This window comes from Nicotiana tabacum, chromosome 7 (genome assembly GCF_000715075.1).
Source record: "Nicotiana tabacum cultivar K326 chromosome 7, ASM71507v2, whole genome shotgun sequence".
Taxonomy (NCBI): Eukaryota; Viridiplantae; Streptophyta; class Magnoliopsida; order Solanales; family Solanaceae; genus Nicotiana; species Nicotiana tabacum.
Window position 1 is genome coordinate 130,603,619 of NC_134086.1, and position 14,326 is coordinate 130,617,944.

A 14,326-nucleotide genomic window follows, 5' to 3' on the forward strand; every position below is an offset into this window, starting at 1 on the left:
ATTTCGGGCTGAGTCGGGATGGTTTCCATTATTCTATCATGTTTACTTCGCACTTGTGATTATATTATCTGCGAATTAGACTTATTCCTGCTAAGTAATTATAAAGAGATGTATTGTTTTGTTGTTGGCTGGCCTTGTCCCCACGAGAGGCGCCATCACGACCGGGTTGGGATTTTGGGTCGTGACATCGGGGCTCCAAACCAAATATACACACAACCTCAAAAATATCATATGGACCTACTCGTGAGATCACATCATCAAAATAGCATGTAAAATCATGAATTAAACCTCAAAACTCAACATTTTCATCAAAAACTCTTAAAGTTCATAACTCTTCAACCGGAAGTCCAACTCACGTCAAATAAATTCCGTTGTTCACCAAACTTTACAAAAGACATATATAAATCATATCGAACCTGTACCGGGCTCCGGAACAATAATATGGGCCTGATACCACAGGTTTCACGTAACATTTCACTTTCAAAAACGTTTATATTTTTCAGAAAACAATATATTTCAAAAATTCATTTCTCGAGCTTGAGACATCGGAATTCGATTCCGGGCATAAGCCCAAGTCCCATATTTTCCTAAAGACCCTCCGGGACCGTCAAATTACGGGTTCGGGTCCGCTTACCCAAAACATTGACCGAAGTCAAATTTATTCATTTTACAGTCAAAACTTATCATTTTTCACATATTTTCACAGTTAGGATTTTCCGGTTACACACCCAGTCTGCACACGCAAATCGTGGTGATGATAAATGGGGTTTTCAAGGCCTCAGAAATACAGAATTAAGTTTAATAGCAAGTGATGACCCAAATCGTTCGTCCTCGAACGGACATAAGAAGGAAGTACCTGAGTCGGGGAAAAGATGGGGATAACGGCTCCACATATCGGACTCGAACTCCCAGGTCGATGCCTCAAGAGGCTAACCTCTCCACTGAACACGAATAGAAGGAAAACTCTTCGATGTCAACTGACGAACCTACCGGTCTAGAATAGCCACCGGCTTCTCCTCATAAGACAAGTCCTTGTCCAACTGGACAGTGCTGAAATCTAACACGTGGGATGGATCGCCATGATATTTCCGAAGCATGGACGCATGAAACATTGGATGCACGACTGATAAGCTCGGCGGCAATGCGAGTCTATAAGCCACCTCTCCTACTCGATCAAAAATCTCAAACGGACCAATGAACCTAGGGCTAAGCTTGCCCTTCTTCCCAAATCTCATCACGCCCTTCATAGGCGACACTCGAAGCAATACCCGCTCACCGACCATGAAATCCACATCTCGAACTTTGCGGTCTGAATAACTCTTTTGCATGGACCGAGCTATATGAAGCCTATCCTGAATAATCCTGACCATGTCCGAGGCATCCTAAACTAGATCCGTACCCAACAACCGAGCCTCTCCCGGCTCAAACCATCCAACCGGAGACCGACACCGCCTACCATATAAAGCCTCATAAGGAGCCATCTGAATACTCGACTGGTAGCTGATGTTGTAGGCAAACTCTGCTAAAGGCAAAAACTGATCCCATAAGCCTCCAAAGTCAATGACACAAGCTCGGAGCATATCCTCCAAAATCTGAATGGTCCGCTCGGACTGCCCGTCCGTTTGAGGATCAAATGCTGTGCTCAACTCCACCTGTGTGTCCAACTCTCGCTGAACAGCTCCCCAGAAGCGCGAGGTAAACTGCGTACCTCGGTCCGAAATTATAGACACAAGCACACCATGAAGACGAACAATCTCCCAGATATAGATCTCAGCTAACCTCTCGGATGAATAGGAGACTGCCACAGGAATGAAATGCACTGACTTGGTCAGCCTATCAACAATAACCCACACTGCATCGAACTTCCTCTGAGTCCGTAGGAGTCCAACAACGAAGTCCATAGTGATCCGCTCCCACTTCCACTTAGGAAGCTCAATTCTCTAAAATAGACCACGAGGCCTTTGATGCTCATACTTAACGTGATGACAATTCAAACACCGAGCCACATATGCAACGATATCCTTCTTTATTCTCCGCCACCAATAATGCTGCCGCAAATCTTGATACATCTTAGTGGCGCCCGGATGAATAGAGTACCTAGAACTATGAACCTATTCTAAAATCAACTCTCGGATCCCATCCACATTAGGCACACAAACTCGACCCTGCAATCTCAATACTCCATCATCACCTAAGGTAACCTGTTTGGCACCTCCGTGCTGCACCGTGTCTCTAAGGACACACAAATGGGGATCATCATACTGCCGATCACGGATACGCTCCAATAAAGAAGAACGAGCGACTGTGCAAGCTAACACACGACTGGGCTCAGAACCATCCAACCTCACGAACTGATTGGCTAAAGCCTGAACATCCAAAGCAAGCGGTCTCTCACCGACCGGAATATAAGCAAGACTGCCCATACAGGCTGACTTCCTACTCAAGGCATCGACTACCACATTGGCCTTTCCCGGATGATATAAGATGGTGATATCATAATCTTTTAACAACTCCAACCACCTTCTTTGCCTCAAATTCAACTCCTTTTTCTTGAACAAATACTGAAGACTCTTGTGATCCGTGAACACCTCACATGCCACGCCATACAGATAATGCCTCCAAATCTTCAACGCGTGAACAATGACTGCCAACTCCAAATCATAAACGGGATAGTTCTTCTCATGAATCTTCAACTACCGCAAAACATAGGCGATGACCTTATCATCCTGCATCAACACTACACCAAGCCCAATACGAGATGCATCACAATAAACTGTATAAGGCCCTGAACCTATGTGCAAAACCAACACCGGTGCCATAGTCAAAGTTGTCTTGAGCTTCTGAAAGCTCGCCTCACACTCATACGACCATCTAAACGGGGCACCCTTCTGGGTCAACCTGGTCATCGGGGCTGCGATAGATGAAAACCCCTCCACGAACCGACGATAATAGCATGCCAATCCCAAGAAACTCCGAATCTCTGTAGCTGATGCTAGTCTAGGCCAGTTCTTGACTGCCTCAATCTTCTTCGGATCAACCTGAATACCCTCCGCTGATACAATATGACCCAGGAATGCAATTGAACTCAACCAGAACTCACACTTCAAGAACTTAGCATATAACTGACTATCCCTCAAGGTCTGAAGAAACATTCTAAGATGCTGCTCGTGCTCCTCCCGGCTGCGGGAACATATCAAAATATCATCAATGAAGACTATCACGAACGAATCCAAATAAGGCCTGAACATTCGGTTCATCAAATCCATAAACGCTGTTGGGGAATTTGTCAACCCGAATGACATAACCAAGAACTCATAATGCTCATGCCGAGTGTGGAAAGCTATCTTAGGGACATCGGATTCCCTAATCCTGAACTGATGGTAGCCAGATCTCAAGTCAATCTTTGAAAATACCTTGGCACCCTGAAACTGATCAAACAAATCATCAATCCTCGGCAATGGATACTTATTCTTGATTGTAACCTTGTTCAACTGCCGGTAATCAATACACATTCTCATCGATCTGTCCTTCTTCTTAACAAATATCACCGGCGCACCCCAAGACGAAACACTTGGCCTAATGAAACCCTTCTCAAGCAAGTCTTGCAACTGCTCCTTCAACTCTTTCAACTCAGGCGGGGCCATACGATACGGCGGGATAGAAATGGGCTAAGTGCCCGGAGCCAAATTAATGCAGAAATCAATATCGCTGTCGGTTGGCATACCCGGCAGGTCTGAAGGGAAAACCTCAGGAAAATTACGAACAACGGGCACAGAGTCAATACAAGGAACGTCGACACTAGAATCACGTACATATGCCAAATAGGCCAGACACCCCTTCTCGACCATACGCCGAGCCTTCACATAAGAGATAACACTACGGGTCGAATGACCAGGAGTCCCTCTCCACTCTAAATAGGGTAAACTCGGCAAGGCTAAGGTCGTAGTCTTGGCATGACAGTCCAAGATAGCGTGGTAAGGTGATAACCAGTCCATCCCCAATATAACATCGAAATCGACCATGTCTAGAACCAACAAATCTACACGAGTCTCGAGACCCCAATCACAACTATACAAGAGCGATGTACTCGATCTACCACAATAGAATCACCCACTGGTGTGGACACATAAACAGGAACACTCCATGAATCACTAGGCATGACCAGGTATGGTGCAAAATAAGATGACACATACGAGTATGTAGACCCTGGATCAAATAATATTGAAGCATCTCTATCACAAACCAGAACAGTACTTGTGATAACCACATCTGAAGCCTCAGCCTTGGGCCTGGCTGGAAGAGCATAACATCGGGGCTAGGCCCCACCACCCTGGACTATATCTCTAGGATGGCCTGCAGTTGGCTGGCCTCCACCTCTAGCGGTATGAGCTCCACATCTAAATCCTCTACCTCCACCTCTAGCATCTCTACCCCCACATCTAGCTGGCTGGGCGGGCTGTGGAACACCTGGTACCTGAACCATAGTACGGGGACCTTGCTGTTGCGACTGAGTACCCACCAATCTCGGACAAGCGCTCCTGACATGATCATACTCACTACACCCATAGCATCCACCTGAGTGCTGCGACTGAGGAAACTGAGACTGACTCTGGCGACCTGAATGACCACCCCGAAAACTCTGAAGCGGCGGTGCACTGATAGGGGTTGGTGGTGCACCATAGGACTACTGATCAGAATACTGCATCTGTGGACCACGGCTACATGAAGCACAGTGAGAAACCTGAAGGGCTGACTGAAAGGGCCTAGGAGGATGGCCTCTACCATACGAATCTTTGCCTCCAGACGAGGCACCACCGAACCTACCTGAATGACGGGGTCTCTTGTTCGACCCATGACTACCTCCCTATGACAGGACCATCTCAACTCTACGAGCCACATTGGCTGCCTCCTGAAAAGTAATCTCACTCCCAGCTTCCCTAGCCATCTGAAGACGAATCGGCTGAATAAGACCGTCAATAAACCTCCTCACCCTCTCTCTCTCGGTAGGAAGTATGACAAGAGCATGACGAGCCAAGTCGATGAATCTGGTCTCATACTAGGTAACATTCATGGAACCCTGCTAGAGATGCTCAAACTACCTCCGATAGGCCTCTCTCTGAGTAATGGGGAGAAACTTCTCCAGAAATAGCTGTGCAAACTACTCCCAAGCCAAGGCTGGAGATCCGGCTGGTCTAGCCAAGCAATAATATCTCCACCAAGTCTTGGCAGATCCAGACAAGCAAAATGTAGCAAAATCGACTCAATTGGTCTCAACAATTCCCATATTATTGAGAACCTCATAACAGCTGTCTAGATAATCCTGGGGATCCTCAGTAGATGCACCGTTGAAAGTAGTAGTGAAGAGCTTAGTGAACCTGTCCAGCCTCTACAAAGCATCGACAGACATAGCCGCTGCATCACCGGTCTGAGTTACCATACCAGACTGAACTGTTCCAACTGGCTGAACCGCTGTAATCTGAATATGAGGAGCTACCTGCTCTGGAGTGCGAGTAGCAGGAGTCTGAGCTCCTCCTCCAGCCTAAGAGACAGCTGGTGCTACGGGAAGCAAACCTGTTCAGGTGACGCTCTCCATGAGGCCCACTAGTCGGACCAGAGTATCCTGAAGAACTGGGGTAGCAATAAACCCCTTTGGGACCTAAGCTGGGCCTACCGAAACTGCTGGGGCCGGAACTTCCTCGTCCAAATCCACCTGAGGCTCCGCTACTGGTGCTGCTGCTCGAGGCTGAGCTCTACCCCTAACTCGACCTCTAGCACGGCCTCGACCTCGCCCTTTGCCCCTCATGGGAGCTACTGCTGGGGGCTCGAGCTGCTGATCGATGGATGAGGAAGTGCATGTTCTCACCATCTACGAAAGAACAGAGTAAAAATTCAATTAGCATTGCGAAACGACACCGCACGACAAGAAAGAACAAATGTGAAGTTTTCCTAACTCTGTAGCCTCTAGGGAATAAATACAGACATCTCCGTACCGATCCCTCAGACTCTCTAAGCTTGTCCGTGAATTATGAGACCTATGTAACCTAGAGCTCTGATACCAACTTGTCACAACCCGGATTTTCCACCATCGGGAGTCGTGATGGTGCCTACTCGTAGAAGCTAGGCAAGCCACGAAGTTTAGAAATTTTAACTCTTTCGTTTTAGTCCTTTTTAATAACTTGTAATAATATGTGATCAACATTTAAATAATAGCGGAAGATGAAATTAAGCGGAAGACTTAGACTAATATAATACCCAAAATAGATATGGAAATGCCAACATGCGTCTCTACCCAGAAACTCGTGTCACAACATTCACGGACTGTCTATGAATACTACATACAGATGTCTGAAGAAAAGAAATACAGTCTGTCTCGAATACAAATGAAAACAGAACAGATAAGAAGATATAAGAGACACCGGGCCTGCGGACGCCTGCAAGACTACCTCGGGATCTCTGTGGACTGAAGGCTGGCTCCCCAAGTCCTACTGTCCCGGTGCTGCTCCGATATCTGCACAGAGTGCAGAGTGTAGCATCAGCACAACCAACCCCATGTGCTGGTAAGTGTCTGGCCTAACCCCGACAAGGTAGTGACGAGGCTAGGACCAAACTCTAGATAAACCTGTGCAATAATATAACATACGACGGAAACTAAATAGGAATACGCAGTTTAAATGGGAGGGGTGCATGCTTCGAGGAACACATCAAATCCAGCAGAAATAAGGAGAAATATGAGAGAAACAACTCAAATCTATAATAAAGTAACAATAACATTGTTGCGGCGTGCAACCCGATCCAATATATATAACATTGTTGCGGCGTGCAACCCGATCCAATATATATAACATTGTTGTGGCGTGCAACCCGATACAATATATATAGCATTGTTGCGGCATGCAACCCAATCCAATATATATAATATTATTGCGGCGTGCAACCCGATCCAATATATTTATATACCTTAAACTCAATCGTACCACGAGTCCCGGCAAGGGATCAACAATAAACTACACTATCCCGGCAAGGGATCAACAATAAACTACACTATCCTGGCAAGGGGATTCAACAATGAAAGTATATACGTCCCGGCAAGGGAGAATCAGCTATAACCAATCTTAACTCAACTCCTACTCATCCCAGTCAACACCAATACTAAATCATCAGTAATTTCCACGAAAACAAACTAAATCCTTGCTCAATATCGGGAATCACCAATTAAGCATCCGTAGAATCATTTAAGAACACAACAAATATTAATTTAAGACTCACGGTTATGCTCGACACCAACATATAGATACTCGTCACCATGCCTATAAGTCGTACTCAACAAGAAGCAGGTAGCAAATAGGACACAACTCCTAATCCCTCAAGCTAAGGTTAGACCGAACACTTACCTCGATGCCACGAACACAATTCACGATTCAATTATAGCTTTACCCCTTGATTCCAACCACCAATTCGCTCGTATCTAGTTACAAGTTACTTAATTACATCAATAAACACTAAATGAATCAATTGGAATGATGAAAAATGAGTTTTCTAAAGTTTTACCCAAAAAGTCAAAAATCGCCCCAGGGCCCACATGATCAAAACTCGAGGTTCGAACCAAAACCCGATTACCCATTCCTCCACGACTCCAAATATATGATTTGTTTTGAAATCAGATCTCAAATCAAGGACCAAATTCCCAATTAAAACCTAGGTTCTACCCAAAACACCCAATTTCCCCCATGAAAATCATTGATTTTGAGTTGAAATCATGTGAAAAGATGTTAATGATTGAAGAAAACGAGTTAGAAATCACTTACCAATGTTTTATAGAAGAAAGATTATTTGAAAAATCGCCTCTTATGTTTTTGGGGTTTTGAAAAATGAAAAATAACTGAAAATCCCGTTTTAATATACCCATCTCAGACCCCGTTGTGCGGACCGCACAAAATGGACTGCGGCCGCACGGTCCTTCCTGAGGGTACTGCAGTCCAATGCTTCTGTGTGGACCGCTCAAAGTCGACTGCGGCCGCACAGCCCTCCACCGTGCACAACACAAGGTCGACTATGGAACGCACTGGCCCCTTCCGCGGTCACACACATTTTCTTGGGAACCTCACTGGCGGGTTCAGAGACCTGCAACTTCTTTGAACCTGCGACATCTGATTTTTAAGCCTAAGACACCCCGGAACCTATCCGAAACTCACCCGAGCCCTCGGGGCTCCAAACCAAATATACACACAACCTCAAAAATATCATATGGACCTACTCGTGTGATCACATCATCAAAATAGCATGTAAAATCATGAATTAAACCTCAAAACTCAACATTTTCATCAAGGACTCTCAAAGTTCATAACTTTTCAACCGGAAGTCCAACTCACGTCAAATAAATTCCGTTGTTCACCAAACTTTACAGACGACATATATAAATCACATCGAACCTGTACCGGACCCTGGAACCATAATACGGGCCCGATACCACAGGTTTCACATAACATTCACTTTCAAAAACGTTTATATTTTTCAGAAAATATTTTCTTTCAAAAATTCATTTCTCGGGCTTGGGACCTCGGAATTTGATTTCGGGCATACGCCCAAGTCCCATATTTTCCTACGGACCCTCCCGGACTATCAAATAATGGGTCTGGGTCCGTTTACCTAAAATATTGACCGAAATCAAATTTATTCATTTTACAGTCAAAAATTATTATTTTTCACAGGTTTTAACATTTAGGCTTTTCCGACTATGCGCCCGGACTGCGCACGCAAATCGAGGTGATAATAAATAAGGTTTTCAAGGCCTCAAAAATACAGAATTTAGTTTAATAGAAAGTGATGACCTTTTGGGTCATCATAAGTAACAAGTCAATATTGGCACTGATGTACTAAAAGAGAGTGCTTGACTGCTACTAATTGAGAGGATGAGTTATAACTCTTAATGAAATTCATAGTCCTTATGGATGATGTATTTAAAAGCAGTATACACTTGATGAATTCACCTATATGAGAGTAGAGTGGGCCGCTCCTATGAGATTTTGGCCTAGTCTCTAGAGCTCTCATGAATAACCAGGCACGCGCATGGCCTATTGGGCGCAAAATCGCATTGAACAACAAAATTACCGGGGGTAAAATGTGATTCATAAAATCTCTGACTTACAATAAGAATTTAGTTCATAGAAATATTATATTTCACCAGTAATTCTGTGAGTTAAATTTTATTGATTTAAGTTTGGTTCATAGTCTAAAAGACACCAAACCTATTACATTTAGACAATACAAATCAAGCAAGTTTATTTTTGAAGGTCTTTAAAATAGTAGGGGACTGTGACAATATTTTAATGCCCTTTGTTGACAAATGTCTTAACCAAAACCATGTGGCAAGTCTTCTAGAAGCTATGAGATAAATGGCAAAATGCTTTTGAAAAGTGACAATTGCTTTGCCACGTTCTTTTCCCTCAGCATGTTGAATCCAAGACAAAAAGAAATCCTCTTCTCTTTCCTTCTAATTTCATTATTCACCAGCTTCCCTTTGTTGTATTTCTTTTTGGTAGTTTAACTTCTCCTGTTCCCCTCTTTTAAATAGCTGAGTTTGTAATATATAAATTTTGCTGATTCCTGCATCCTCTAAATAAATAGAGATGGGCTTGTTTAATCTTGGGAAAACATTTCACATTACTGAAATAATTTCTTAAGATAGTGTCTCGCACGACTCAAGCCAATTCGTGTATCTGCGTAGAAATAATATTATTGCACTATTATTATCGTTATTTTCTGGTGTCATTTCCTTACATATTCTACTAGAGTGCTCATACACTTGTGTCACTGGATCTTGGCACACACTAGTAGACTTATGATTTTGGGTTATTTTCTACAGTTATGATTGCATTTAGCTGCTTTTGTTTTGATTACTTTAAATCCGTTATTCATTAAATCTTTTAAATTAAGAAAAAAAATTTACTTGAAAAACTTTTTAAAATGATAAATCACTAGATTATTTACTATTGGCTTGCCTAACAACGATGCTGGATGCCATCACAACCTAAATTGGAATTGGGTCGTGACAACACCTGTTGTCTTATTTGTTATTCTTTCTTTCCCGTTGAATATGTAAAAAAACATGAAAAATAATTTAGCAGTATGTAAATTATGTTCTTGCTAGATCCTTTGCCTTACATTTTCTTATTATGAGCATCGCGCTGAAAAAAAGTACTCTTTTTTGTTCTAATTTATATTGTAAAGTCTCATTTTAGATGTTTCAGAAATGATAAGACAACATTCCGTTTGATACTAATATTCTCGACTCAACTGTTACAATTTAAAGAAATATAAATACGTATATTTAAAATTTATATTCAGATGTAAAATGAAATAACAGGGACATTTTAAAAGACAGCTAGATTATCCAGTCCCACGAAGTCCACGTGTATAAAAGTAGTGTAATGCTCCCTGTGTTGGGCCAAATTATCGTGCCCGCCGCGCCTTCTAAGACAACAATCCCATATTCCATTTTTTAAAATTTTTTTGAAGATTTCAACCGTTTTGAAGCTTCTTGGCAGTTGTCACGTTTTCACTGTATCATCATACAAAAATATTCCGATTTTGAGACAGAGAGAAAAAACAAAGAATGGAGGAAAAATGAAGAGAGATAATAGGAGAAGAGACGAGCACAGTACGCATCCTACCATACATTGACAACAACATACCCCTAAATCCACCCTCACAATTATTATTTTTCTAATGTTCTGAGACAATTACCCATTTTTTACCTTCATTCTTAAGCCTTCCTTTAATCCAATACCTTTTTCCTAATCATATCTATTTTGTTTTCCTACTTATACGCATACCTTTTTCTTGATTGTCAGAGGAAAGTGGGTGGTTGAGTGTATGCTTCTGTTTTTTTTTTCTTCGTAGAAATTGGATTAGGTTCATCTCAGAGTTTTATTATTTCTGGTAGAAGATTAGAATAGAGGGAATTAATTTTGAGAGAAAGGAGAATGGAGGGGACGATGGAAAAGGGAGTATTGGATGATATAATAAGGAGGTTATTGGAAGAGAAGGGAGGGAAGCAAGTTCAGCTCTCTGAGGCTGAGATCCGCCAGCTTTGTGTCAATGCTCGCCAGATTTTCCTCTCTCAGCCTAATCTCCTCCAGCTTCGTGCCCCCATTAGGATCTGCGGTATTTTCCTTTGCCTTTTTATTCATTTTTGATTTTTTATTTATATTGGTAGTGTCCGAATCAGCTTATTATCTCCCATTACCACAGGAAATATTGAATATTTTTTCAGCATGCAGGATGAATGGTCTTTTTAATATGTGATTGTGTGTCTTAGCATCTATCGTTTATTGTCACATAATTGGTAAAAAATGGACCTTTATGATTTGAGATGTCTATTCTTTGATATAGTAATTAAGAAAAAGATATGTATTATATTCCCTTCTTCCCTCTCCTCTCTTCTTTAGATGGGAATGCAGAGTGTTACAAAGAGCCCCTTATAATTGATATCTGCAATTTACTATTGTGACCTAATAACCTGAGCTTGGTATGAAATATTGGATTGCAAAGGTTGATGGTCCTCGGATAACAATAAGATATTGTTTGCATTAAAACATTTACATGTGCAATGAACATGTTGGAGGTTGAAGGTGCAGTTTGGTTTATAAGTATTCATAGATAGTTATGCAATGCTAGAAAATCTTTATATACTACTCCTATTATATAGATAAATTGTGGTTTACATGAAGGAAATATGTTATTAGCTAATAGACTTACATCGCCAAATTCTGGTGTCTGTGAAATATGTTTGATAATCTTAAATGTAAATTTTGGAGGCTCTTTTTGATGCTATAATTATCAGATTCTTGATGTTTTTTTTGCTTGCATTGAACATTTAGTTTCTAACGGGATATCATAAATGCCTCTCTTTGTAATACTCTCACAAATTTATCTCTTTCTTTTACCATTCTTGCAGGTGACATACATGGCCAATTCCAAGACTTATTAAGACTTTTTGAATATGGTGGCTATCCTCCTTCAGCAAACTACCTTTTTCTGGGGGATTATGTTGATCGAGGCAAGAAGAGCTTAGAAACAATATGTTTGCTACTGGCGTACAAAATTAGGTACCCCGACAAGATCTTCCTTCTTAGAGGGAACCATGAAGATGCAAAAATCAACAGGGTCTATGGATTTTATGATGAATGTAAAAGGAGATTCAATGTTAGGCTATGGAAGATATTCACAGACTGCTTTAATTGTTTACCTGTTGCTGCACTTATAGACGAAAAGATCCTTTGCATGCATGGTGGGATTTCTCCAGAGCTAAAAAGTTTGGACCAAATAAACGAAATTCAGCGGCCAGCTGAGATTCCAGACGGTGGCTTGCTGTGTGATCTGCTGTGGGCTGATCCTGACCCTAGAATTAAGGGTTGGTCAGAGAGTGATCGAGGTGTTTCTTGTACTTTTGGACCTGATGTAGTTGCCGAGTTTTTGGCTAAGAATGAGTTAGACCTCATCTGCCGGGGTCATCAGGTATGCCATACTCTGGATGGTCAAAAAATTATCTCGCTGATAAGCTTTGAAAACTCCAAACACCTACTTTTAGCTTGTATTCTTTAAAGCAAAGCTTATTTTCCAGGCATTTCTTATTTTCACTTCGTAAAAATGCCCATGCTAGAAAATTTCATATCTTTCTCATGGAAATGTGTTTTCTACAAAAATGTCAAGCAAAGTATTTATCCAGATTATGACATGAATATAGTTCTGTTTTTGTTTTGAAGTATTCTGGGGCAATTTTAAGAAGAGTTATTGTCGAAGCACTTCAATTATGATACTCTTGCAGTAGTTGTTCGCTTGCTTCTAAGCCATCAGCATTTCAGTTTCCTCAAGTTTTATATTTGTCCCGTATGTATTCTGATTCCTAAATTTTTGTTTTAGGTGGTGGAGGATGGATATGAATTCTTTGCCAAGCGAAGACTTGTGACTCTGTTTTCTGCTCCCAACTATGGTGGGGAGTTCGATAATGCAGGTGCTTTATTAAGCGTTGATGAGCAACTTGTATGTTCTTTTGAAATATTGAAACCGATATTATCTAGCGGTTCAAAGTTGCCCCTAAAGAAGGTATGATATTCTTGTTTATATTTTCTCAAGTTAATATAGTGATTTTGACATGAAAGAGTTCTTACAAGTCCCCGGTAAGTTTCTGAAATGAAGACTCTACCAGACATCTAACAATTGTGTTTTTCATTTGAACAGCCACCAAAGGTTGGAGGGATGTGATACAGTAGAAAGTGTACATGGAGATTTATCCATAATATAGCGAAGAATGATAAGCACTACACTTTATATTTTGTTATTAACACTAGCCATCCTTTCCCAATACCTTTTTGGCTTTGGAACTGTGGATGGGCCATGAGTATATTACTACCAAAGGGGAAAAAAATCTGTAAATCGGCAACATAACTTATATTCAGAAGATCTAAGATGTTTCAGTTTTTATAGACACATTTTGTTTCCTTTCTGTATTTACTAGCACTCAGATTTGACAATCCTTGATTTAGGATGAGTTGCTTTATCATCCAATAGTTTAAAAAATTCTGTAAGGTTATAGTTTATAAATCTTTTCTTTTAAGGATAACACAACCATTTTGTAACTGCAACAATGACTTACTTGATGATGAGAATGGTATCTAAACTAAACAGCCAGTGGAAATGTTACAAGCCCATTCCCCTCTCCGGTCCATGCCTCTCTTTGTGCAATAAGTAAAGAAGCTTAATGGGACAATGGTGTTCTAAATGTTGTAAGTTGCAAGTATGCAGCAAATGATATTAAACTCTTTTCATACACCTGATCTTCTGTTCTATCATCTGTTTGTCCATAAACTATAGTATTGGAAATACATGTTCGGCCACCAGTATCAAATATTGAACTTAAGTATTTGAAATACTGGTAAAATATAGTAGAAGAACTTGTTTGAGGCGTATTTCAAGGGAACAATGGACACGGCTCTACTTTTTTTTTAAAGTAAAATTCATGTTTACTTCTATATACTTCTTTGGCAACTTCAATTTTCAAATACTCGCTAAACAGTCCTTTTTAAGTTATTGAAATTGCAACCTAATAGTTACAGAATAGTGTAGTCAAAGTAGGCCAAGTCGATAACATTTTCTATCTATTCATATTATAAAGATATATTGGCCAAAAAGCCAGCTGATACGACGAAACCTATCAAAAGCCTTTCCCATTATACAAAGGTTCATTAATTCAAAATGATTTTAAAAGCTTTTTTGTATAAAAAATTAAGGGAAAAAAAGCCCATAGTAAACGATCCCCAAGATCTGT

General features: G+C 41.1%; 1 protein-coding gene across 1 annotated transcript; it reads left to right on the top strand.

Moving 5' to 3' along the window:
* Nucleotides 1-10,617: 10,617 nt before the first annotated feature.
* On the top strand, nucleotides 10,618-13,508 carry LOC107825219 (serine/threonine-protein phosphatase PP1 isozyme 9-like). Its single transcript, XM_016652048.2, has 4 exons — nucleotides 10,618-11,163; nucleotides 11,957-12,516; nucleotides 12,922-13,104; nucleotides 13,240-13,508. Exons 1-4 carry the CDS (start codon nucleotides 10,983-10,985, stop codon nucleotides 13,261-13,263), a joined length of 948 nt encoding a protein of 315 aa, XP_016507534.2. The 5' UTR covers nucleotides 10,618-10,982; the 3' UTR covers nucleotides 13,264-13,508.
* Nucleotides 13,509-14,326: the final 818 nt, after the last annotated feature.